General features: G+C 41.4%; 1 protein-coding gene across 1 annotated transcript; it reads left to right on the forward strand.

The window, feature by feature from the left end:
* Positions 1-14,606: 14,606 nt before the first annotated feature.
* On the forward strand, positions 14,607-18,894 carry LOC128468008 (vomeronasal type-2 receptor 26-like; the record flags this gene model as incomplete). The annotated part of the gene is made up of 5 exons (XM_053449786.1): positions 14,607-14,686; positions 14,728-14,977; positions 16,239-16,463; positions 17,103-17,226; positions 18,044-18,894. Coding segments are annotated over exons 1-5 (1,530 nt in total), but the record flags the coding sequence as incomplete, so codon positions are not given.
* Positions 18,895-24,993: the final 6,099 nt, after the last annotated feature.

Raw genomic sequence — 24,993 nt, forward strand, 5'->3', positions numbered from 1 at the left:
CAGTCGCCTATAGCCTTTAGCTCAGATTCCTCGATAACTAAATGAGATGGACCTGGAACGTTAAGGACGACACAAGTACGACAATAGAGTTACTAGTCGCTCATCCTTTGCAGGACTGTCTTTTTGGACAGCTCCTATTTGCACAGATTGTGGAGGATCTGAGTGAGTGGTCGAAAAGACTTGAAAAACCAAAAGTCAAAGTCCAAGCTCACTCTGTATTTCTTTCAGAACTCTGTTACTTCTATTTCTATGAGTTCTCAGATCTAGAACATAGGAATCATGGTATAAAAAATGAATAATATCCCACCCCTGACCATATGTCCCATTCCAATAATTCTTTTTACCTGGCTATAGAAAATAAAAACAGGTTAAAAGAAACCATACAGTAATTACCTAACGATCACGCTGTCTTCACCTGCTGCTGAGTAAAGGTGCTCAGGGGGACACATTAATGAAGTTTACTGAATAGCTGATACATTTTTGAGGGCATTTTTAATATTCGCATGAAAGATAAATAAATGTCTAAATAAACAAATAAAGCTTATAAAGGAGAATATTGTCAATGGGGCATTTATGCATGCCAGGGGCTGTGCAGATATAGACACTGCCCATAGTGCAAAATGGAGGCAAAAACTACCATTCGCTTGTTCTGGTAGTACCAGTTTGCACAAACTTTGTTCAGAACCCTGGATTTGGAACTCAGGGACTCTTTTGACAGAAAGTACCTGTCCTACTACTTTCTAGTTCACAGACTTTTTTGCAGAAACACATGCTTAGTGTCACATTTTTTGCCAGGAACCGCCTTGTGCTGAAGAAGGAACAAGCCACAATCCGAGACTGGCACAGGCTTATCCACAGCCGACTGAGCGACTCCTCACATATGGACAGACTGAGGTCTAGCTTCCCTCATCCACGCCAGCCACTGCACTACCCCATATCCCCAGGTTGTTTCCACTACTGTGCTAAATCATATGTGTCATGTCTGGAATTGTAATCATACACTGTTTTAACTGTATTTCTGAGTGTGTGGACTGCCCTGATGGGTGGCACTAGTCTGATATGCTAATGATAGGTCGCCTCTGTATTTGTGCTTGTGAGCCAAAAACTTGTCATGCCTCTCCTGAGTAGATATCTCAGTCTGAAGTGAGGCTCATCTTTAGTTTTTCTCGCAGTAGGTTATTCAGGGTATGTGCAGATGTAGGTCCCAGGCTCACAGCCCCTTTAACTCATCGATGATGTTTAAGAGAGTCTCCAGTGACTGTCTATGTTTGTTGCATTATTTTTCTAGTAGAGGCTTGCTATGCATTTTAAAGCTGAGCTGGTCTGATTTGCTAATGGAGAAGTGTTCTCTGTAATGCTGCAAGTAAACAAAAATGGTCATGTTTCTCATGGGTAGAAACCTTCTTACAAGGTAGGCTATTTCAATGCTGTCTGGTCATGATCTGAGATAAAGCTCTGTTGTTTTTGTCGCCTTAAGTTATTAAGGATATGTCCAGATATTTGTCCCTGGCTCACTGAACAGAGAGGGGTATCAGGGATGTTAGACAAAAGGATCATAGGAATATATTTTATTTGAATAAATGCAAACGAACACACTAGCATTCATGCCCAATATATGTTCGGACAGAATGCTGCCCTCTGTTGGTTAGATACATTAAGTAGCACAATAACTTTGGATTTCAAGCATATGGAACAATGCTACTCAATGAATAACCAATCGAGGGCAGCATTCTGTCCGAACATATATTAGCCATATGTGGCAGTGTGCTGATTTGCATTTATTCAAATAAAATATATTCCCATGATCCTTTTGTCTAACAGGTTTTGCTCACCTTAACTTATAAGGGTATGCCCAGAGATATGTCCCTGGCTTACTGTATCTAGAGGGATTCTAACTCTTTTTATACAGAGGATGTGTATGAGAAATTTTATTGTTAGTATGTGCTTGTTGTATTACTTGGGCAGACAATGCTTAACCCCTTCAGTCCCGGGGGTTTTTGGTACCTCAAAGCCTGGAGCAATTTTGCCGATTTTGTGCTATGTTGGTTCAGCAATTATTCTGTTTTCCTGTGTATAGTGTAATCATGTTAACTATATATTGTTTTTTCAAGGAGAGATAGAGCTTTCTTTTTATACCATAGTTGGATGATTAGCGGAAAATTGTGAATGAGAAATTTAGTAAAAACTAGAGAAAATTAGAAAAAAAACAATTTTTTTAAAAAATTTTCCCTCTTAATCCCCTCCAAATTTATCAATTCAGGTGTCCTGATTTCAGAAATACCTAATTTATATAGATTTTCCATACTTTCCCAGCTCCAGGGAGCATACTATAAGGTGTACGTTTTTTGTATACTTTTTATGACTATGGCTTAACGGGTTTGGGGGTTGTGAACGGGGGCAGGAGGGTTATACTGGCTAGCTGTTATGCTAGGGCAATGGGATGTAAGGTTTTTTTTAATTTTTCTTTTATTATCTTTTTTTATATTTTTTTCTTTTTGTTTTGTATTTTTTATATAAATTTTTTTTACACAAAAATGGTTAGAGGTCAGTTAGAGGTCCTGTCAGTGGGGAGTCCAGGCTGTCAAACGACAGCCTGATCTCCCGTGCAGCGGCAGGGATGTGTCCCTGATGCTGCACGAAGGGCTGGACGTACCGGTACGTCCATAGGGGTTCCTTAATAGGCGTTTTTTTAGACTTCCCGGTACGTCCATAGGGGACCTGATGGCATAGTCCAGTCTGATGTGCTAATGGGAGCATCATCTCTGTAATGGAGCAAATGAGCAAAGAACGGCGATCTGAGCTGAACTGGTCTGATTTGCTAATGGAGAAGTGTTCTGTGTAATGCTGCAAGTAAATAAAAAATGGTCATGTTTCTCATGGGTAGGAACCTTCTTACATGGTAGGTTATTTCAATGCTGTCTGGTCATGATCTGAGATAAAGCTCTCATGTTGTGTTTGTCACCTTAAGTTATTAAGGATATGGCCAGATATGGGTCCCTGGCTCACGGAACAGAGAGGGATATTGGCCACACTGTACTAGTAAGACCAGCAAAAAACTAAAACGCATGTCTGTGGTTGCTGTATTGTTTGTACAGATGATGTTTCCTATGCATTGCTAGTCTGGATAGTCTTGATGGATGTGATTTGTCTTAAATTCAAATAGAGTGATTTTTGCTGTTTTGGTGCTAGTGAGCAAAATAGGAGATTGCTCTCCTGAGTAGGTACTAGACTTATGCATTTGTCTTCGGGCGAACATGAAAATGAACACGAAGAGTCCATCTTTTTGTTCATTCCGAAAAAAACGTAGGCGAAGAGGAAGACACACACGAAGAATCTTCGTGATCGTCTTCGTCTACTAATCTCCCCGGTCCCCATCTAGCGTACAATTGGTCGATGCCAGAGGAAGACCCTGCAGGTAACCAATAGGCTCACTCGCACGGCCTTTTTAACTCCTGATTTCCACTCCCGTTAACCCCTGCGATGCTGCGTTGGATAACGGGAGCAGAAATCACTCGCACGGCCCCTTACCACTAGTTGCTATGCAGGAGAGAAAAAAAAAGTCGCTGGTACGGACATTTAACTTAGCATACTAACTAATTATAACTTCGAGGTCACAGGAGATAGTGGTTGCGCATACTGAAGAAGAAAGTCACAGTAATATAATATGTGGCTGGCACCGTGTGGTAAAGAGTTAAGGAATGGGTACTCACATTTTTGGGGGACTTAAGCAATTAGTCCCACAAAACTTGCATGGGCGATACAATCCTCGCCTGGGGATATCTTTAGCAGCAGTCCTGTGTAGTTCTTTTTTTGGTTCTCAGGATAAGGTGCACATAAAAAGTTAAACAGAAATAGGCATAGTGCTTTCTGCATATATAAAATGAATAAAACAAATAAAAACAGTTTACTATATACTCACAATATGGTGAGCAATAAATGGATTGCTCACACCTTCTGGCGTAGGTGGAATGATCCCCACCAAGGATATAAACTTGTGTTAGCAATCACACTCCTATCATGCCAAGTCATATTGTTGATTTTTTTTATCCAATTGTGGTGTGTTACTTTTAATAAAAGTGTGGTTAACACTAAAATTGGACAAAAAATACTGGTACAGCCAACCAGTACATGCTGGAATCTGGGTATGCCTGAGATTGCTGTTAACAATCATAATATATAATTTTTTGTACAATTTTGGTGTGTAACTTACTTTTATTAAGTGTGTGTGGGGTAATTTTCAGTTTTGGCTAAGTGAACCCTGAATTTTCGGTTTAGGTCCAGAATTTTCATTTCGGTGCATCCCTAAAATAAATAAACTATTTCATTTTAACCTATCCAGAATCCTGAATTTGTAGTCACAAAACTTTCTAGGCCCAGAAATCAGTGAGAGGAAAAGTAAAGGTTTTGTGTCATTTACTTTATTTTAATCTGCATATCTTATTAAAGGCCAGATTTTCTCACAGTGAGAAAAGAGGGCGGCCCTCGCACATATACAATTCTGATGAAGTGGCCCACTGCAGAAAAAACTTGGACACCCCTGATGTAGACTATGCTGGGATCTCTAATGACTGCCTTCTTCTGGCTAATCACAGGTACAACCCTTTATTAACCTCTTTGTGACCCTAAGGACCCTCGGGGCAAATTATCAATATTTTAGGGTTTACTTTCGCATTTCCCATTTATACTAGCTGCATATAGAATTTATGTACCAATGTTTTTACATTTTATTCAACTTATGCAAATAATAATAAGAAAAAGGGAAATAACGGTTGGAGAAAAACATAGCAAAAACATAAAAATCGCTCCGGCCCTGTAGTGTATCAGCTCTGGTCCTTAAGGGGTTAACACTTAGGACTGTACATGGAATATCATTAACATATGCAGAGCATGGGGTTCAGGTCGGTGGGTATGAACAGGAAACTAGTGACAGGGGAGGAGCTTGTGAGCAGGAAATAAGGTTATGAAAGGAAGAGATTCACCACTTTCCAGTCATTTTGGAAGAGTATGCTCCTGCACAGGGCAGATTGTATCCCACGGGCAGATTCTCTTAGCTCGCTATATGCTCCCCTGTGGTTAGGGTAATATTTAACCCGTTTGCTGCTGGTGTGGAGAGATGTAAAGCTGGGTAACAGTATTCCTTTCGGGTTTCCATAGTTACAGGGGTGATTTAAAGTGACAGGCCTAATGTCTCATGTTTAGATTATACTATTTGTCCTGCGTTTAGAAATACCTAATGTTTTCATGGTTTTTATTTTTGCTTTTTTCGACAAGTTATTGGGCAAAAAGTAAAAGTAGGATTTTGCTATTTCAAAACCAGTTTGTTTCCAAATCTAGTAATTCTTCCCTCATGTTCTATTTTAGGTATCTTTGAAGCCGTCCAATGCAATTTACCCAATCAAACCATATATTTTTGAAAACTAGACACCTCAAGGTATTTCAAATGCCAGTACTGTAACTCCATGCATGAGATTCTACCACCAGCCTTTGCCATAGTTTGTGGTATAATTTTTTTTGTATTTTTTCACACAAATTACACTATAGGTATAAATTTATAGCTCCAGGTATACGTCATTATCAAACAACACCTCAATATGTGTTCAGCAACATTTCCCGAGAACAGTGATACCACCCATGTATGGGTTTGCCTGGTGTTTGGGAGCGAAAAGGCCACATTTGGGAAGTGCACTTTCCCCCCATTTTGGTCAGTCTGTGCCTACGCCCTTTCTTTGAACCCGGCCACTCCAATTTACCCCTTGGGTATCTGAAATGCTTTTACTTTAACTCTTTCCAGATTTTGGGGAAGATACAGTGCTAACTAACCCAAAACTTTATTTAATTTCTTTTCCAAAACAATTTATTCAAAGAGGATAATGCACAGATGAAACTGAAATACAGTGTACAAATACAATGAGTATGTATCAGTATCATAGGAGGCCCAAAAGGGTCAAAACAGCAGGACGGAATGCTCGGCAGACCCATGCGGAAGAGAATACATATAAAGAACGAGCAAGCAGGAAGGATACATAATATAGACAGCAGTCATTAGCAGTTTATGAACGATGTCCGTATAGAAGGCGTGGCAGGTAAACAAGACAATCAAAAATATAGGGAACATGTATAACATACCCCATCATAACTCCTGAAGTACTCCCCCAACCATACCAAAACTTTATTTTTTGATAGTATTTTTTTTTTGGACTTTTTTTTACATTTTGCTGGAACTGGATGGTTCCTCAGATGCATAATTATTTTTTATGTTTTTATTATTATTATTTCAATATTTTACTAATCACATTATGATTAATGCTGGGCTGGGCTCCATTGACTGGGCTGGGCTCCATTGACTTGGACCATCTAACCCACTTTCTGTCCTCAAACTCTCTGCTGGACCCCCTGCAATCCGGTTTCTGCACACAGCACTCGATCGAAACTACTCTCACCAAAATCACAAATGACCTTCTATTTGCTAGAAACAATGGCCACTACTCTAGCTTAATCTTACTTGACCTCTCTGCTGCTTTCGACACAGTCGACCACCCCCTCCTCCTACAGACTCTCAGCTCTCTTGGTGTCCGTGACACTGCTCTCTCCTGGATTAACTCATATCTTTCCAACAGGTCCTCCTCTGTGTCTTTTGCTGGCGACTCCTCCTCCTCTATGCCTCTCTCTGTTGGAGTACCTCAGGGCTCTGTCCTGGGTCCTCTACTGTTCTCCATCTATACTTCCTCACTTGGAAAACTCATCGACAGCTATGGATTCAAATACCACCTCTATGCTGATGACACACAAATCTATCTCTCCACCCCCAATCTCTCTGCATCTGTCCTCTCTCAGATCAGCAGCTGCCTATCTGGCATCTCTTCCTGGATGGCCTCTCACCACCTCAAAATAAATATGTCTAAGACTGAGATCCTTCTAATCCCTCCCTCTAACTCTATTCCCCTATCTGACCTTTCTATCACTGTTGACGGTGCCACTATCTCTCCATCACCACACGTCCGCTGCCTCGGAGTGACCCTAGACTCTAACCTATCTTTCATCCCTCACATCAAATCACTCTCTAAATTTTGCCACTTCCAACTGCGTAAATTTCCAAAATTCCTCATTTCCTGACTGTCAGCACCACAAACAACTAATCCACTCCATCGTAATCTCTCATCTGCCAGGCTGTTCTAACTCACCCGACGCTGTGCATCTGCCGCACCTCTCTTCGAGTCCCACCACTGGCTCCCCATCTATAGCAGAATTAAATTCAAAATACTCACTCTATCCTACAAAGCTCTCACTAACACCGCACCCCTCTACCTATCCTCCCTCATCAGCAAATATACACCAGCCCGCCCTCTAAGATCCAACAATGACCTGCTCCTTGCATCTTCACTCATCGCCTCCTCCCATGCCCACCTACAGGACTTCTCTCGCGCAGCACCAACCCTCTGGAACTCTCTTCCCCATGCTGTCCGACTCTCACCAACTCTACCCTCCTTCAAACGCTCCCTAAAAACTTTTATCTTCAGGGATGCCTACCACTGACATGAACATCAAAACTTCTCTCTCACCCACTTACAACCCTTATCTCGCCCCACAATAACATCATTCACTACCACGCAGTCCTCACCTCCTGTTTCTCACCCCTTATCCATCTAGAACGTAATTTCCTACAGGAACAGGCCGCTCCATTCCTCTTGTATGTGTATGTCAAATGCTTGTCATTTTGTACTTGTCGTTATCTGTAAAATTTTTACCTTGTACAGCGCTGCAGAATCTGTTGGCGCTTTATAAATAAAGTATAATAATAATAATAATGTATATGGGGTATTCCTGTACTCGAGGGGTGTTTCTGAAGACAAATCACGAGTTGTTTCAGTAATTTTATGTAACCAGGGTAAAACATACTGAAATACTGTGTTTGGATAGAAGGGGTTTGTTAAAAATGAAAAAAAAATGTTACTGCAATGTTTAGGACGGACTGGCACTAAAATGGTTAAATAAAAAGTGTTAAAATGCCCCAAGTAAAATACTTTGGGATGTCATCTTTAAAAAAATCTATACTTTTGTTGAGCAGTTTCTCTTTTTCTGGCCGCTATTGGGGCGCAACTCCCCCAGAAACAGCAATGCGAGTCATTCATATTTAACCCTGTAAGTGCCAAAATAAATGAAAATACCAGGCATATGAGGGGTTTTCAAAAACTGATTTTGTTTGGCCGCAACGTCCCTAATTACTCTTGTGTGAATGATAATAAGGTGGATGGATTTATTAGTGATCACCAATCAGGTGCTACCATTCCCATAGCACAGTTATGATTCACTGCCATCTCAAGTGAGTCTTTTTTCCAGAGAAGTTGTACAAAGTCTCCAGCTTCACTCATCTGGAGAAGACCCAGAACACGATCCTAACTGCTAAATTCTTATAGCAACTCAAGTTATCAATTTGCTTACATTGCAAACTTGAGTCTTAATTGAAAGACACGTCTGAAGTGCTGTATGTGATGGCTGTTTGATGTTTTGACCAAAGATAGTTCTGGAAACAGCTTCACAAAGGAAACAACCTCTAGCGCTATAGGCTTGTGCTCAGTCTTCTGATATAATGCAGGGAGAGTCCAGGAAGTGGGTTATTACTTCCTGGGGATTAAAGGAAGTGACGGACATTTTATAAAAAAAAAACTATGCTAATGGTGGATGTCAGAGCTGGATAATATGAATATAACTAGAATACAAAAGGGACATTAACACAAATTGTGCATTTCTGTATTAAATCATATAATTTGAAATTCAAATAGAATAAAATCATATCCAATCACCTCTGTGAATTAAATTTAAAAAAACATGACATATGCAGAAAAATCAATGATAAATTAAAAGTGCTGAATAACATTTACATCTGAGAAAACGATAAATATTATTAAAGGGCATAAAACTGCCGATGAATGAAACTTCCTTCTAAAACTAACTAATACTCTAAAGACATTTGATTAAAGTCTGCGTTTGTATATTTCTGTCCATGCAGACAATTACCGGCGCTCTGCGGTTTTCTTATAATTTAAAACCAACATAGAATTGCGATCCCAAAACACAAAGTCCTGCATCTATATTGAGACTCCATTGCAATGAATGAGACCGCACTGTATAAAAAGAGCCGAGATGTTCAGGTTCATTACAATGATATCAGATGCAGCAGATGCCACTGACCCACACGGTGCTCGATTCCACCGAACCCGGCAGACACTCTCTGGCACTCGGCAGATTACTGGGCTACATGATGCTGATCGCTGGGTCTCTTCCATTGAAACGTCTCGTTTGTTTGTTGCTCCTGTGTGTGACGCCCTGCAGATCTGAGATCCAGAGCCCAGCACCGGCCTGTCATCTGCAAGTCATCAAACCATTTGAAGACTATGAGTATTTTAAAGATGGGGACCTTATAATTGGAGGAGTTCTCACGGTGAATAATCATATGAGGAATTTTTTTTTTTCTGGACAGGATCATTTTTCTCCCCAAATAATCTGTGTCATGTAAGTTCTACAACCAACCATAAAAATAATATTTGCAGAACAAATTCATTTTATAGAGAGCCCAAAACTACTAAGGGAAGTGACTATGTTAAGCAGTAAATGCAGTTGCTCTCCAGCTGTTTTCATACATTACATTTTTGAGTGCTATTTTGAGGTAAATATATACATATTTATGACATTTTTTATTACTTTTTATTAGGCTGTTTTGTGAAATTAACGTTACACAATGTAAGATGTGTTTTTTTTTCTTGGAATATTATGAATTTTATGCTATTGACTTGATTGGGAGAGTTAATATCTTTTTGTAAATCTACCCATATAGATTTAAAAAAATATTATGAGAATATTGGAGAAAATACGTATCTGTAAAACAGAGGTCATTGTGTTTTACACTAAGGAGCTGACATCCCCTTTTGAGAACGTGATAAATGCATGATAATGGCTACAAAGGTTAACCGAAATGTTGATTATTTTTTATTTTATTAAACCAACTCTTGAAACATTAGGACTGACACTATGTAGAATTGGCAAGAAAATTAAAACACATTAGGAAAAGAAAAAGAGATTGAGAGTTTGAGGAGGGAACAGACAGAAATAGAGGGACTATACTATGTACCGCCCAAGGATTCCTATATTTCATAAGATTTTTCTCTTCAGAAGAAGTATATAAGGTGAATTTTCAATGTCTTTTTTATGTAGATTTGTCTTTAAAAAAAAAATAGACATTTTCAATCTGTGAAGAGGGGCCACATGTTGTACTGCGTGGGACCAGACTCAGCCATGACCACCGCTGTCCACTGTATTCAGACATTTGCAACCATCTCAGACAGGACTAGGAATGGGCTTGAGACAAAAATATTTCACAAAGGTCCTTGATTTATCTTCCGCAAGACATGCCCTACATTAAATAAATATGTGAGGGTAATTACGGCACTCACGCTAGTACTCTCTGCTGACCCATGAGCAGTTTTGCCATTCGTTTAAATCTAGAACCTTTGTCAGTTGATGGTAACATGGTATTCCTACAAAGTCTTAATTGTTTTTATCTGGCAGACCTCTGACTATGTTCTTCTGCTTTAATCTCATTCTTCTACCTTTACAGGCCAAGCCCCATGGATTACATCAATTTACTGGTCTTTCTTTTCGCCATTGAAACATTGAACAACGACCCAAACATTTTACCAAATATTACCCTGGGTTATCATATATATGACTCCTGTTTAGATGAAAGAAAAGCTGTGAAAAGCATTCTTCAGATTTTGTCTGGCCGCGGCATGACCGTCCCTAATTACTCTTGTGCGAATTCTAACAACGTGGCTGGATTTATTGGCGATCACCATTCTACTACTACCATTCCCATAGCACAGTTACTAGGGGTGTATGGATACGCACAGGTGAGTAACCTGAATGGTCTTCCATGTATTGTCTGACATTAGCATTCAGTTTCATGGTGAGATCACAACCATGTCTGACTCCAAGCCGTTATTAGAAACCTTTACCGCAGAATGTTTACACTTTTCTATTCCATCTTGTAGATCAGTTATGGAGCGACAGACTATGCACTGAGTGATAGACGTGTTTATCCGCATTTCTTCTGCTCTGTTCAAAATTATCTTGTCTATAATAAAATTATATTGAAGATTCTAAAACATTTCGGATGGACCTGGGTGGGAATACTCGCGGTTGATGATGACACCGGAGAGACAGAGAGTCAGGCTCTGAGAGCGTATCTGACCAGTTATGGAATTTGTATTTCCTTTACTGTAAAAATTAGTTTATCACAAGAACTATCTGAAAATATGAAAATAATGTCAGAAACTGTTTTAATGTCATCGGCTCGAATTATTATACTCTGCGGTTCTTTCAGCACCAGAATTATTGACATTTTAACTCTGTGTCTCAAACATAAAGATATAACATTAATCCTTCCTCCTGCCTGGGCTTCCAATGAACATCTCACAGATTTCTTTTTAGAACCCCTGAATAGCAGTCTGGCCATAGAACTGCATCCTCTAATGCTGCCGGATACCGGAAGTTTCTTTGATAATATCCATCCTTCAAACCGTCCAGCAGACAAGCTTCTCGAAGATATATGGATATTGTATTATAAATGTTTATCGGAAAATTCTGAAAAGAATAGGCTTTATGAAGAGATCTATAAAATCTCTCTGTGTAACTGCAGCGGGACACCTAAATTATTTGTTAAAGATCATCTGACGGCTGGTGTTTCTCCTCGGGTGTTTATTTCAGTGAGTGCTTTAGCTAAAGCTTTGCATGACATGCACTTATTTTATAACGAGAAGGCAAAAGGAAATACAATCCAAAACATCTATAAACACCAGGTATGTATGGTGTCAGACGCTGACGGACATACAGGAAGAATTTCTAAGGCTTTATTTAAGAATATGAATTCTGGTCAGCCTTTACACCTCATACCTCCCAACATTTAAAAATGTGAAAGAGGGGCACTTTTTTTTTTTCAAATCTCGCAGAACCAATACAAGCAATCACACTTTAGAATGTCGCGCTCGCATCGCCACTTAAAACACACTTTATTTTTGTCAGCACAGTCATGCATATTAAAAATAACCAACACATTGAATTGAATTCCCATAAGGCTCAGCCAGACATACTACTTCCATGATGCTGGCTGAGCGTCATGGGAAGTGCAGCAACAGTAAAGCTGCAGATGCTAGCTGTGAACTAAAATTCCTATTATTCTCAGCCCGGTGTCCACCATAATGCCGGCTGAGCATCATTGGAAGAGTAATCCACAGCAGCAGAGATTTTTTTAAATTAAAAAAGGTGAATGTTGGACTCCCTGCTTTGATTTTGGAATCAAAACATTTGCTACTGCTAAAATTTTTAGATGAAAAAGTTCCATTTTATTCAGTGGAAGAAAACAGAGATCACATGATTCTTAACGATATTCTTTACAAGAAACTTTTATTTCTTTATTAATTCATGTAAACTATTTTTTCATATTTAATAAAAGCTATGATTGAGAAATTTTTGTTTTTTATTTCCTTTTATTTCTTCATTCTTCATGTCATACTTTGCACAAGGTGCTGGAAACAAGAAGTTCTACTTACCGAGAGCTTCTTTTCCCTGCCATCCCAGGTGACACTAAGGATAGACTCCTCCTCTGTACCTGAGATAGGGCAGGACTCAAAAAACTTTAAAAGCCCCTCCCCTCCTACTAACCCCAGTGTTTTTTCCTGCCATACATCAGGTAGGGAGGACTCGTCATCCCTTTTGTTATTTTCTCCGGCTCTAGGTGGAGCCGTGCTCCCTGGACTAAGCCCCCTTCCTGGGGGATACCCTGCATCTTAAGCCGGCTGGCTGGTGCTGTGCTGCCCAGCGCTTTTCTGCCTGTACCTCGGGCACCGTGGCGGCGCCCGTGTCCCGGGGGCGGCGTCCGCGCCCCGCCGGTCATCCTGGTCTGCTGTTGCAGTCGCCAGGGTAGAGCCAGTGCACCTCTTCCTCCCAGGGAGGCTTGACGGTCACTGAATCAGCGGCTTAACGCCGATGTTGCGGAGTGCTGACGGCGGACATAATGGCGGTGGCCAAATTCCGGTCCGGGCTCTCGCACTTCCTGTAGTGCGTTCCAAGCCTCGTTTTCACTCAAGATTTGAATTTTTGGCGCCAATCCTCCGCTGTTGCAGATTACTGCCTGATTTCAGCCCCTTTTTCATTATATATGAAAGGTAGGTGATTTTATTTCTTTGTGTGTTCCTGCTGTTTGCTTTTGGCTGGGTGCTGTTGCATCTTTAGATATGTCAGCCCCGGATAACTCTGAGCCGCCCTCTGTTGAGGACAAGCCTATGAAAGCTGTTACTAAGTCCAAGCATGCCCAATGTTCAGGTGTCACAAGGCTTTGCAGGATTCTAGGAAAAAGCTCTGCTCCGCTTGCCTGAGGTCTGTAGCGGATTCTGAGCCGTCTGGGGGTAGAGAGTTCTTGACCTGGCTTAAAGAGGAGATGCAGTCTACCTTCTCTGCCTTCCGTCAGACCGTTCCTGTTTCTGCCTATCACCACCTTCCAGCAATGCTAGACCCCGCTCTCCTGGGACGTCGGCCTTTGTTTTCTGACTCTGAATTTGACTATTCAGAGGTTGAGGAAGGTTCCTCGGAGGAAGGAGAGATCCGGGAGGAGAGTTCTTTTTTGTTCCCGGTGGAAGAGATTGAGACTTTGATTTCCACTGTTAGGTCAGCCATGCATTTGGAGAAGTCCTCCACCCAGAAGAGTGACCCATTCTTTGGTGCCAGCTTCTCCAAGAAGTCCGCCTCTTTTCCTGTTCATTCTGCGCTACCTGACATTATCAAGCAGGAATGGCACCACCCGGAAAGGAGGGTTAAACTGTCCAGAAGGGTTAAACGCATGTTTCCCTTTGATGAAGACTTTACTCAGTTCTGTGCTACCCCGCTGGTAGACACTGCTGTTATGAGGGTCTCCAGAAAGACTGCTTTACCGCTTGAGGATGGCTCTCAGTTCTCTGACCAGATGGAAAAGAAAGCCGAGGCTGCAGTAAAGAAATCTTTTGAGGCTTCTGCTGCCGTCCTTAAACCATTGCTTCTGCCTCAGGTTCCAGAGCAGTCAAGATTTGGCTCTCCCAGATCGAGGAGGATATTGCTGCCAAGACCCCCACGGAGACTATTCTCAAGAATGTTGCTGCAGTGAGATTGGCCATGGATTCTCTCTGTGATGCCTCCATTGAAAACATCAGAATGACAGCCAGTGCTTCGGTGCTTTCAGTTGCAGCTAGAAGGGCCTTGTGGCTTAAGGCCTGGGCGGCGGATAATGCCTCTAAAAACAGGCTTCTTAATATCCCTTTTAAGAGTAAGACTTTATTCGGGGAAGAGCTGGAGTCCCTTTTGGAGAAAACCACAGGGGACAAGCATTGGATGCCTCAGCGAAAGCCTCCTTCTAAAAGACGGCAGTCCTTTCGGCCATTCTTCCCGGGACAATCTAGGGGCCATAGTTCTAGATTCAACCCCTCGTCCAGAGAACAGAACTTCCGAGACAGATTCCCTCGAGGGAGGGGGAGATTTGACAGACTCGCCTTTCCCAAAGCGTTTCAAGACCCCAAGAGCTCTGCATGACGCCTCCTCCATTCCGGTGGGAGGAAGGCTCCGATTTTTCAGGGACAATTGGTTCTCACTCCCCCGAGACCCTTGGGTGAGAGACATTGTATCGCACGGCTATTGTCTTCAATTCAGGACCAGACCTTCAGACCGTTTTTTGATCTCCCACCTTCCTCCAGACCAGGCAAGGCGGTCGGTCCTGTTATCCACCATTCAGCAGTTGACAGACCTCAGAGTCCTGGTTCCTGTTCCTTGGCCAGAGCAAGGCCAGGGGATTTATTCTCCGATTTTCCTGGTCCCCAAGAAGCCGGGAGGTCTTCGTTTCATCATAGACTTACGCTTTTTGAACGGTCACCTTCAGTTTGTCCGGTTCAAGATGGAAACCGTGAGATTATTCATGGCTTATCCATGCCCGGACGGTGCAGATTCTTCGGGTTCACCTTTCCACGGTGGTCGACACGTTACAAGATCTCGGCTGGATTCTGAACTGGGACAAATCCTGCACCATTCCCTCTCAACAACTGATGTTTCTGGGCCCATCCCTCAGCATGGGCACCCTGACTGGTCTGCAGCTACACAGCCCCATATTCAACAAACTTTAGTGCTCTGTGTGTTCTGACACTTTTCTATTAGAACCAGCAATAACTTTTTCAGCAATTTGAGCTACAGTAGGGATTCGCCCCACATGTGCATCAACGAGCCTTAGCTGCCCATGACCCTGTAGTCTGTTCACTGTTTTTGCTTCATTGGACCACTTTTGATAGGTGCTGACCACTGCAGACCGGGAACACCCCACAAGAGCTGCAGTTTTGGAGATGCTCTGACTCAATTGTCAAGCCATCACAATTAAGCCCTTGTCAAAGTTGCTCATATCCTTGCACTTTTTCCTGCTTCCAACACATCACTTTGATGATGAAAGGTTCACAGAGATTTTGGTAATTTTATTAGACAGAAAAATGCTATCTTAAATATTACATTATATTGTTTGCAATTTTTGAACTTCGTCTTGGGACAGAGAGGGTTTTTTTTAAATTATATTTCTAGCGAAAGTACCTTGTTTGGTACCTATTTTAACATTTATTAGAATTTAATATTATTACACACATGGTACAGGAAGAGGGGCAATCTTCAAATTGAAAAAGGGCATGAAAAGGCTTAGGGTATTACACATGCAGCATTAAAGAGAAGTGAAATAGCATTTAATGTCTAGGAGTTCCTTGCAAACGATTGCAACGTATTAGAAGCCTTTATGTTGTATATTGTTGTATATTTTATATAATTGTTACTTGCTACCTCTTAAGTTATATCGCCATTCTAACACTAATTGCAGCTCACATGCAAAATCCAATGTTGTTATTTACCAAAGAACAATATTTCTTCTAAATTGTGCCTTCATGGTGACCCTGGTGCTGTTGGTTCTAACGATGTGCTGTAGACTGATGAAGGGTTGATGGTAGTTAATGATATGAAGTTCTAGTAGATGAATAATAGAGGTCAGGTATTGGTCTATTTTAGTTGAGTGCCTGGGTGGGTTCTGTTGTAAAATGGGAGGTATTTTTATTTTCTTGATTAATGACGTAGAAGAAAACTCTCCTACATTGTAACTGTGAATGTCCTCCTGTTTTGTTCTAAATCATTTTTAACAGTTGCATCGCTATATAAAAAGGATAACATCTGCATCTCAGTTGGGCCGCACATTTTACGATGAACATGGAGAATTTGCATACTATTACACAATTACAAACTGGGTGTTTTTATCAAATAAGTCTGCATTTAGAAACCTTGTGGGTAACTTCACTGAGTGGGCTCCAGATGGTCAGCAGCTAATCATTGACTCGCATTTAGCAATATGGAGGAACAAAGACAACCAGGTAAGGGGAGGATTATTGTTTTTGTTTTCCTACATTAAAATTAAGCTACATTTCTATAAACTTTACAGGCATAGAGTATATTAAAAATAATTTAACAGAAATGATATGAACTCACCAGCACCATACATCCTAAAGATGGTAAAACAAAACCACTTTGACGGTGTAATGGTTCTAACTTGTGAAAAACCCTGTAGCATGAGAGCCATAAACGTCACACTTAAGACTGACCATCCTAAACAACCACTAACCAGACCTCCCAGCCAGACCTCCCAGCCAGGCTCTGGAAAACCTCCCCCAGACAACACACAAATGTCCAGGCAAGTATTTCCTCCCTTACCTCAGGGATACCTCAGGTCTTTTTTAGGGGGATCTCCTTGCCCTGGGAACATAGAGGAAATTCTTCTTTCCACAACAGTCTCTGATCGCCAGGATCCAGGTTTTAATGCCCAGCACCTATGCCTGATGCAGACCACATAGGAATCATAGACTGGATCCTGCAAAGCTCTAGTCTCTTGGAAAAGCCAGCATGGATCCAAGCTGTTAGTCCTAAAAAACATGTACCTGCGCCCCAACCATTTGCTCATTCTTTATTAATTTATAAGAGTGGCTCAAAGAAGAACTATTTTTTTCTGTTTGTAGATTCCAAGGTCTCAGTGTTCAGAGAACTGTTTGCTTGGATATCGAAAAGTTCTGAGACCTGGAGCACAAATCTGCTGCTACGACTGTGTCCGGTGCTCAGAGGGAGAGATATCCAATAGATCTGGTATAATAGATTATATAGAATCATACACATAATTTACTCATAGTAAGTGTGTAGGAATGAACGCCTGCTCCTGGTAAGGTAGAAGGTGGAGTTGGGGGGTATTGCGAGCCACAAGGAGGGGCAGGTGTAGCTATAAGTGATCAAAATAATAGACAAACAAGACTGGGTTGACTAGAGCTGGGCATAACCTCCCCCACCCGGGGGGAGCAGAAAAACTACCTGGCAGCCGACAACCAGCTGTGATACCAAGCACCTTACAGATATTATGAGAAATACCTTTTTACACAAGCTCCAACCTCCATGCTTCTGCACACAGCTGGTTCACTTTCACAAATGCGCCTCAGTGTACTAAAAAACCCCCATTAAAAACATAAAAAGTTGTAACGGTTTAACCCCTTAATGCATTGTTTTCAATGGGTTTAGGAACTGTACATTTACTCAAGAAATCTACTTATAGTGGGGTTTTGTTTTTGTTCCTTGTTTGGTCTTTGAGCTCCTCCGTTATATTTACTTCCATGTGAGATGAGTGGACCAGATTTTTGGCAAAAGTGGTAGAGGTTAGTGCAGCAAGTGATTTGAAACACGCATGGGATAGGCATATGATTCCTGAAACTAAAACAAGGCAAAGGAAAATTGATGCGATTAGATTTGGGGCTATTTTTGTTTATTTTCAGTTCAAATCTAAGAAATGTAAACAAAAAGAAGTAATTTAACATTAGTTAATATGGATACACTTAGTGGGAGGGAACTATATACTATATTATATTTTGTTTAATTTACATATTGAGGCATAATGTTACTTTGTGTTATTTTTCAGACAGTGAGAACTGCATTGTTTGCCCAAGTGATAAATGGTCTAATGAGAAAAGGGATCGATGTATTCCAAAATCGGTGGAGTTTCTATCATATTTGGATGCAGTTGCTGCTGTTTTATCCTTTGTATCAATTCTGTTTTGTCTTATAACTGTTGTGATATTACTGATCTTCATTGTCTTCAGAGATACCCCAATTGTGAAAGCCAATAACCAGAACCTCAGCTTCCTCCTCTTGGTCTCCATCATGCTGAGCTTTCTCTGTGTGTTTCTGTTCCTCGGTCGTCCTGAGGATGTAACCTGCATGCTGCGCCAAACAGCTTTTGGAGTCCTCTTCTCATTAGCCGTGTCTTGTATTTTAAGCAAAACAATCATGATCTATATTGTTTTCAGAGCCGCGAAACCCGGCAGCTCCTGGGCAAACTGGGTCAATGTGAAAGTCTCCAATTCTATAGTACTGATCTGCTCATCCATTCAAGTTATCATTAATATTTCCTGGTTGGCCATTTCCCCCCCATTCCAGGAGCTGGACATGCACTCTTATCAGGGAAAGATCATCGTTCAGTGTAACGAAGGCTCGGTTATCGCCTTCTACTGTGTCCTGGGTTATATGGGGCTTCTGGCAGCTCTTAGCTTTATTATAGCTTTTTTAGCCAGGACATTACCGGACAGTTTTAATGAGGCCAAGTACATCACCTTCAGCATGCTGGTGTTCTGCAGCGTTTGGATTGCGATGATCCCGGCCTATCTGAGCACCAAAGGGAAGAACATGGTGACCGTAGAGATTTTTGCCATACTGGCTTCATGTGCCGGACTTGTAGGATGTATATTTATTCCAAAATGCTATGTAATTGTTTTTAGACAGGAATTGAATACAAAAACATATTTACTTGGAAGCAGAATTAAAGGTTTAACCAAATAGTTATAAGAACCATATTCTGAATTATATGTTTTATTATCTTATAACTGTCAATGGTCAATTTTAGAAACTTGAATTAATTTTCTGGACATCAAAAGACATTTTTGCACACAATACCCCAATGTCCTGGACTTTTAAGAAAGATATTTTAACCCTCCTAACCTTTATCAGTTGCAAGAAAGGTGAGGAGTCCACATGTTTGGAATCACAGAGAAACTGAACACCACACAAAGCAAAACACACACGACAAGAACCAAATAAACCTCTGTAGACATAGTGTAAATATAAGGTTTATGCCCATCGTATCAGTATAAATGAGTTAATGACTGCATTCAGAACAATTAAAATATTCTCTTATTGGAATTCAGATGATGCAGACTTCATGTATCCATCCCTCAGTCAGACATTAAGTAAACCGAACACAAATCCCTAAATTATTTTGTGTTTCCTTCTGCACTTGATCATTTGCATTCTGTGTGTGAAAAATAAAGCAGTCTTCATATTGCTTATACCCTACACTGAGTCTTGGCTAGCGACTGGGAAACTGGAGAAAGTGGGTTGTCACAGGTTAAGGAAGCACAATTCAGCGGAGGTAGTTGGTCGGACCACACAGCTCCGTGACACCAATAGTTGAAAATATTTTAAAGGACAATAATATCTAATTTTAAAAAACATATATTCCAGATCATTTTTTTACAATTTGTCAAATCAAAGCTTGGTTGGGCAGTGAATCCCGTCTGATACTACACTTTATTAAGACATCCTTTTATTTCATTGAAGAAATACTGTGACATTAAAGGGATTGTGACCCTTCCAAACATAGTCGCCTGATAAACTCATCTATACTAATGTGAAGTTATTTGCTAGTATGACCAGAGCTCAAGCCAACTTGGGATGACATTCGTGCCTACTCACATGGATGACCTAGAACTCCATTCACATTAATGCTGAGTCAACCACCAGATTCTTATGGTAACTTCACTGATAAAGCACTAGGATAGGCAAAATTACTTACTACATGCCCCCAACTCTCCCGATTTACGCGGGACAGTGCCGATCTTGGGTCTCTGTCCCACTGTCCCACCTATTCCTTCCTCTGTCCCGCTTTGCAGGAGCAGAGGAAGGGTGAGGCAAGATCAGTACTCACCTCAGGTGCAGCTGCGAGGGGCACACAGCCGCCCGATCAGCGGCTGCAGCCTGCAGACTAGGTGGGAGATCGCAATTTCCCTCTAGTCGGTTCAACATTAGGGACACTTCAGACCTCGCTTTACTGCTCCCTAATCACTACGTGCCGGCAAATAATGCCGAGCACGGAGATATTACGTCATCCCTAGGCTCGGCAGCAATAGCCGGCACGTAGTGATGAGGGAGCAGACCTTGCGCTCCCACCGCAGGATACAGGATGGAGGCAGAAGGATGAAGGAAGACGGATGGAGGAAAAGGTAAGAGATGGGGAGAAAGGGGTATAATGGCAGTGTATGCGAATGTATGTGTTTGTAAGCTTGTGTGTGTATGGGCCAGTGTGTGTAAGAGCAGTATAGGTATTTGTTAGCTGGTGTGTAAAGCCATGTGTATATATATGTGTGTAAGGGCAGTGCATATGTGTGTAAGGGGAGTGTATGTGTGTGTGTAAGGGCAGTGTACATGTATATGTGTAAGGGCAGTGTACGAGTATGTAAATGAAGTGTATGTGGCGATGCAAGCGCAACATTGTAAAGTGCAATTGCTTGCATCAGTGAGTTCCGCGAGAGTTAAAAAAAATAAAAAATAACTTGTGTCCCTTTCACATTTTGAAATGTTGGGACGTATGCTTACTATATGTCTTAATCTGCCACTCTTGGGTCTATTCATAGAAACTGTGACAAACCCTATAGCATGAGGGCCATACATGTCACTTTTAGGGGTCCTAAGCACAGTCCTCTAGGGCAATCAGCATCAGGAACAGCAGATTTGAACAAAACAGCGCTTTATTTTAACCGCCTAAACCCCAAAAACCAAATCATAAAAAAAAAACCTAGCTCCCAATTGGAGCCCTCTCTAACTGAACTATGCTGGTCCGGACTGACCAGCCTAATCACCCACTAACTCAACCTTCCAGCCAGACCCAGCCACGCCAGGCTCTGGAAAACCTCCCCCAGACAGCACACAAAATGTCCAGGCAGGTATTGCCTCACTTGGCTCAGGGATAGTCTTCTTGTTCAGGGCCTCTCCTTGCCCTGGGAGCGCAGGGAACTTCCTCTTCCCCCAACAGTCTCTCTGATTATCAGGCTCCAGGGGTTTTTAATGCCCAGCACCTGTGCCTGATGCTGGCCTCATAGAAATCCTGTACTGGATCCTGCAGACTTTTAGCCTCCTGCAAAAGGCGGCATGGATTTTCCACAGAATGGGGGAATGGAGCATTGGCCCACCATGCTCTCCAATTGCTCCACCCCAGGGACCCATATTTACATTCTGGATAGCACCTGTACCCAAATGCCAAAATAAGCATCTCCCTGGGGTTTACACCGTCACAAAACATAGAATCTGACAGCATATAAGACCTATTTGGTCTGTTTTTTCCTGATGCATCATTTACGTCTTGATCAGTTCTTGATCTTGTCTTAGCTTAAGAATAGCTTTGTGTCCCTTGTATGCATGCTTCGTTTACTGCAGGCATGTCCAAAGTCCGGCCCGAGGGCCAATTGCGGCCCACGTTCCAGACTGATAAGGCCCCCCAGATAAGTTGCCCAAATATAGATCTGGTTTTTTTATATTAAAGGCAGAGTGATTTAACACCTTGTTTAGATTTGTCATCCAAGTCACAAAATGAAAAGTATGCCGTTTTCAATAAACTTTGCATAAAATAGTTAATTTGCTTTTAATTTTAATGGTTCAAAGAATGTCAGGCAAAATGGTCGGCCCTCGCACATGTTCACTTCAAATCTGGCACGCTTCGAAAAAAGTTTGGACATGCCTGGTTTACTGTATCGGCCTCTATCACTGGTAGTGAAGTACATTAGAAGAATAATGCACTTGGCATATACATTTTAACTGTTTCCCAACTACCTACCAGTAGTGAAGTACCCCCACCTGCAATTAAAAACCCTCCACTGCAGGGGACCTGAATCCTCCTCTCTGGCAGCCGGTGAACTGCTGTGCAATGCGCACAGACAACCTCCGCTACCGCACTCCACTTTCGCCGGGGCTTCTATGATGGAGCCTGACACTAATTCATTGTGTCAGGCTCCAAACAGGCTGTGGAGCGGCTTCCTTTTAGTTCCCCCAGTCTCGCTAGAGTTCCCCCAGTCTCCATCCCTATCCTATGTGTACCCTCACCAGCCAGACATTTTGAACAAAAATTACACATTAACTTTTGCGGACTATCAAAGCTCAGAAGAAAAGCTACAGGGGAAGACACTAACTTGTTATGGTTGTAAGTTTTCCTCAAAGTTATATGACATCACATATTTTATTATACCATCATTTACATTAACAAGTGGCAAGGTATTTCATTGCGTGTGAGATTTTTCACTCCTGTTCCCAAAGCCCAAACTAATACCAAAGGAAGAATGCATTTAACTGTATAACATATTTTTACCCAGAATATTAAAAACACACTTTTTTTTGAGATTCAAGGTCAAGGGTCACATAATTTGATACTTAGCTTCTACCTCAATTAGAAGAAAAGCTTGCTGGGGAAAGTGTATTTTTTTTCCACATTGGCAACCCTACTGTATTATCATACCTGCCCGGCATGCCCGGAAGTCTGCCGGGTGAAGCTCCGCTAAGAAAAATATGGCCATATAGTGTTACAGAATCTCCAATATACGGAAAACACAGTCCAAGGGCAGCCGAGTGAGCTACACGGAAACAAAGTTATGGATCCTTCCTCTGACTGCTAGAGTCAGGTAAATACAGATCTGCCCATGAATCCTATCCTACTCTGATGTGGAAGAAAGGAATGGTCCCCAAGAAACAAACAATGGCAGGCTAACGAGATGAAGCTACTGAGATAAGACACAGTCCTCAGAAAAACAAACAAGGGATGAAGCTTCACCTACCCAGGTTAGGGCAGAAAAAAACACTGAAGATAAATGGGAGGTTCTGGGACGCTTGTAATTTCTTGTCCTACCTGGATAGGCGAAGCTCTCACCTATATATCCTACTGAGAATGACTTGAAACCCTGCTTTGTAACTTCTTGCAGTAGGTATGGTTACTTTTTTCCTTTCTGAAACCATTTTGTACACACATTCTTTCCTACATTGACCATTTTGTTACCCTATAGATATACAGGTACAGACACAAAAGGTGAAGCAAGATTAGGAAATACCTGTAAGACTTGAGTTTTCATTACTCTCAAACCCCTCAATTCAGATATTTTAAAATGCTACCCTATAGGGTACTATTTGAGGATGGATGTAGCCCACTAGAATATGAAAAAATATCTATGTGGGGTGTAATAATGGAATGTTCCTGAACATTAATCCGGTCATTGTTTAGCTGAGGCACCTACTGTGACGAAGTTCTCAAAATTATTATTTTTTCCATGTTTCGTTGGTTTCAAACAAAAGCCCTATTTTTTCGGAACAAAAGTGATGCACGGTTTGTGTGGGAATATCTAACATGGGAATCTTGATAAAACTAACAAATAGTAGAAATGTCACAAGCTGTATGGAACGTGCGCTACTAAAAAGCCTCGGTAAGGTAAAGGTAGTGCTGCTCTCACACTGCAGAAACACTTTCCTTATTCCAGACAGTGATGATAAATGACCTGGCAATAGGCATTGAAAATCATGTTTTTGTGTTTGCAGATGACACTGAACTAGGTAAAGTAATATTACTGTGCTGCAGAGGGATTTAGATAGACTGGGGGGGCACACAAATGGCAGATGAAATTTAATGTAGATAAATGTAAAGTTATGCACTTCGGGGTAGGGAATGCACAAGCAACCTACATCCTAAACCTTAGTGAATTAGGGATAAAGACAAATGAAAAAGATTTGGGAATTGTTATAGACAACAAACTAGGCAACAATGTGCAATGTCAGTCAGCAGCCGCTAAGGCCAGTAAGGTATTGTCGTGTATAAAAAGGGGCATCAATTTGCGGGATAAAAATATAATTTTGCCCCTTTATAAATCAATGGTAAGGCCAAACCTTGAATATGCAGTGCAATTTTGGGCACCTTTTCTAAAGCAGGATATCATAGCACTAGAAAGGGTTCAGAGGCGGGCTGCAAAATTAATAAAAGGAATGGAGCACTATAGTTATGAAGAAAGGGATATGATAGCATTATGATAATATATAATATATATGATAATATATTCAGGGCCAATACAAACCATTGTGTGGAAATCTGTTCATAAACAGGACTATGCTTAAGACGCTGGGTCACGTGTTTAGACTGGAAGAAAGGAGATTTAGTATAAAGCAGAGGAAAGGGTTTTTTACAGTAAGGACAGTAAGGATGTGGAATTCTCTGCCTGCAGAGGTAGTTTTATCAGAGTCTGTACAGACGTTTAAACAGCAACTGGACGAATACTTGGAAAAACATAATACTTGGGGATAAAATCTTTAATTATGGGGAAACCGCGTATTGATCCAAGGAGAAATCTGAATGCCATTTTGGGATCAAGAAGGAATTTTTTCCCTGGTTAGTGCAAAATTGAAAGGAGCCAAACTGGGTTCTTTTGGATCAACAGCAAAAAAAATTCAGATATAGGAAAGGCTGAACTTGATGGACGCATGTCTTTTTTCAGCCTAACTGTATGTATGTAACTATGTAACTATGACCCGACAACAAAAAAAACTTAATTGTTTTCCCAAGGTGTACCACTTCCTGTCAATTTCTGGGAACTTCCTAGTTCCGGCTACCTGGTGCCTCTCTTGAGGCATGGGGGCAGGAGGTCCCGCTGACATCGCAGGATGACACCAATGTTGGAGGTGAAGTAGGTGGGGAGCACCGCACCGCAGGCGGCAGAACCCAGAGAAATCGCATCCTCTGGATACTTTTTTTCAGAGCATTTGCCCTGATAATCAAACAAATACGGTATTTAT

Source organism: Spea bombifrons, chromosome 1 (genome assembly GCF_027358695.1).
Source record: "Spea bombifrons isolate aSpeBom1 chromosome 1, aSpeBom1.2.pri, whole genome shotgun sequence".
NCBI classification, from domain to species: Eukaryota; Metazoa; Chordata; class Amphibia; order Anura; family Pelobatidae; genus Spea; species Spea bombifrons.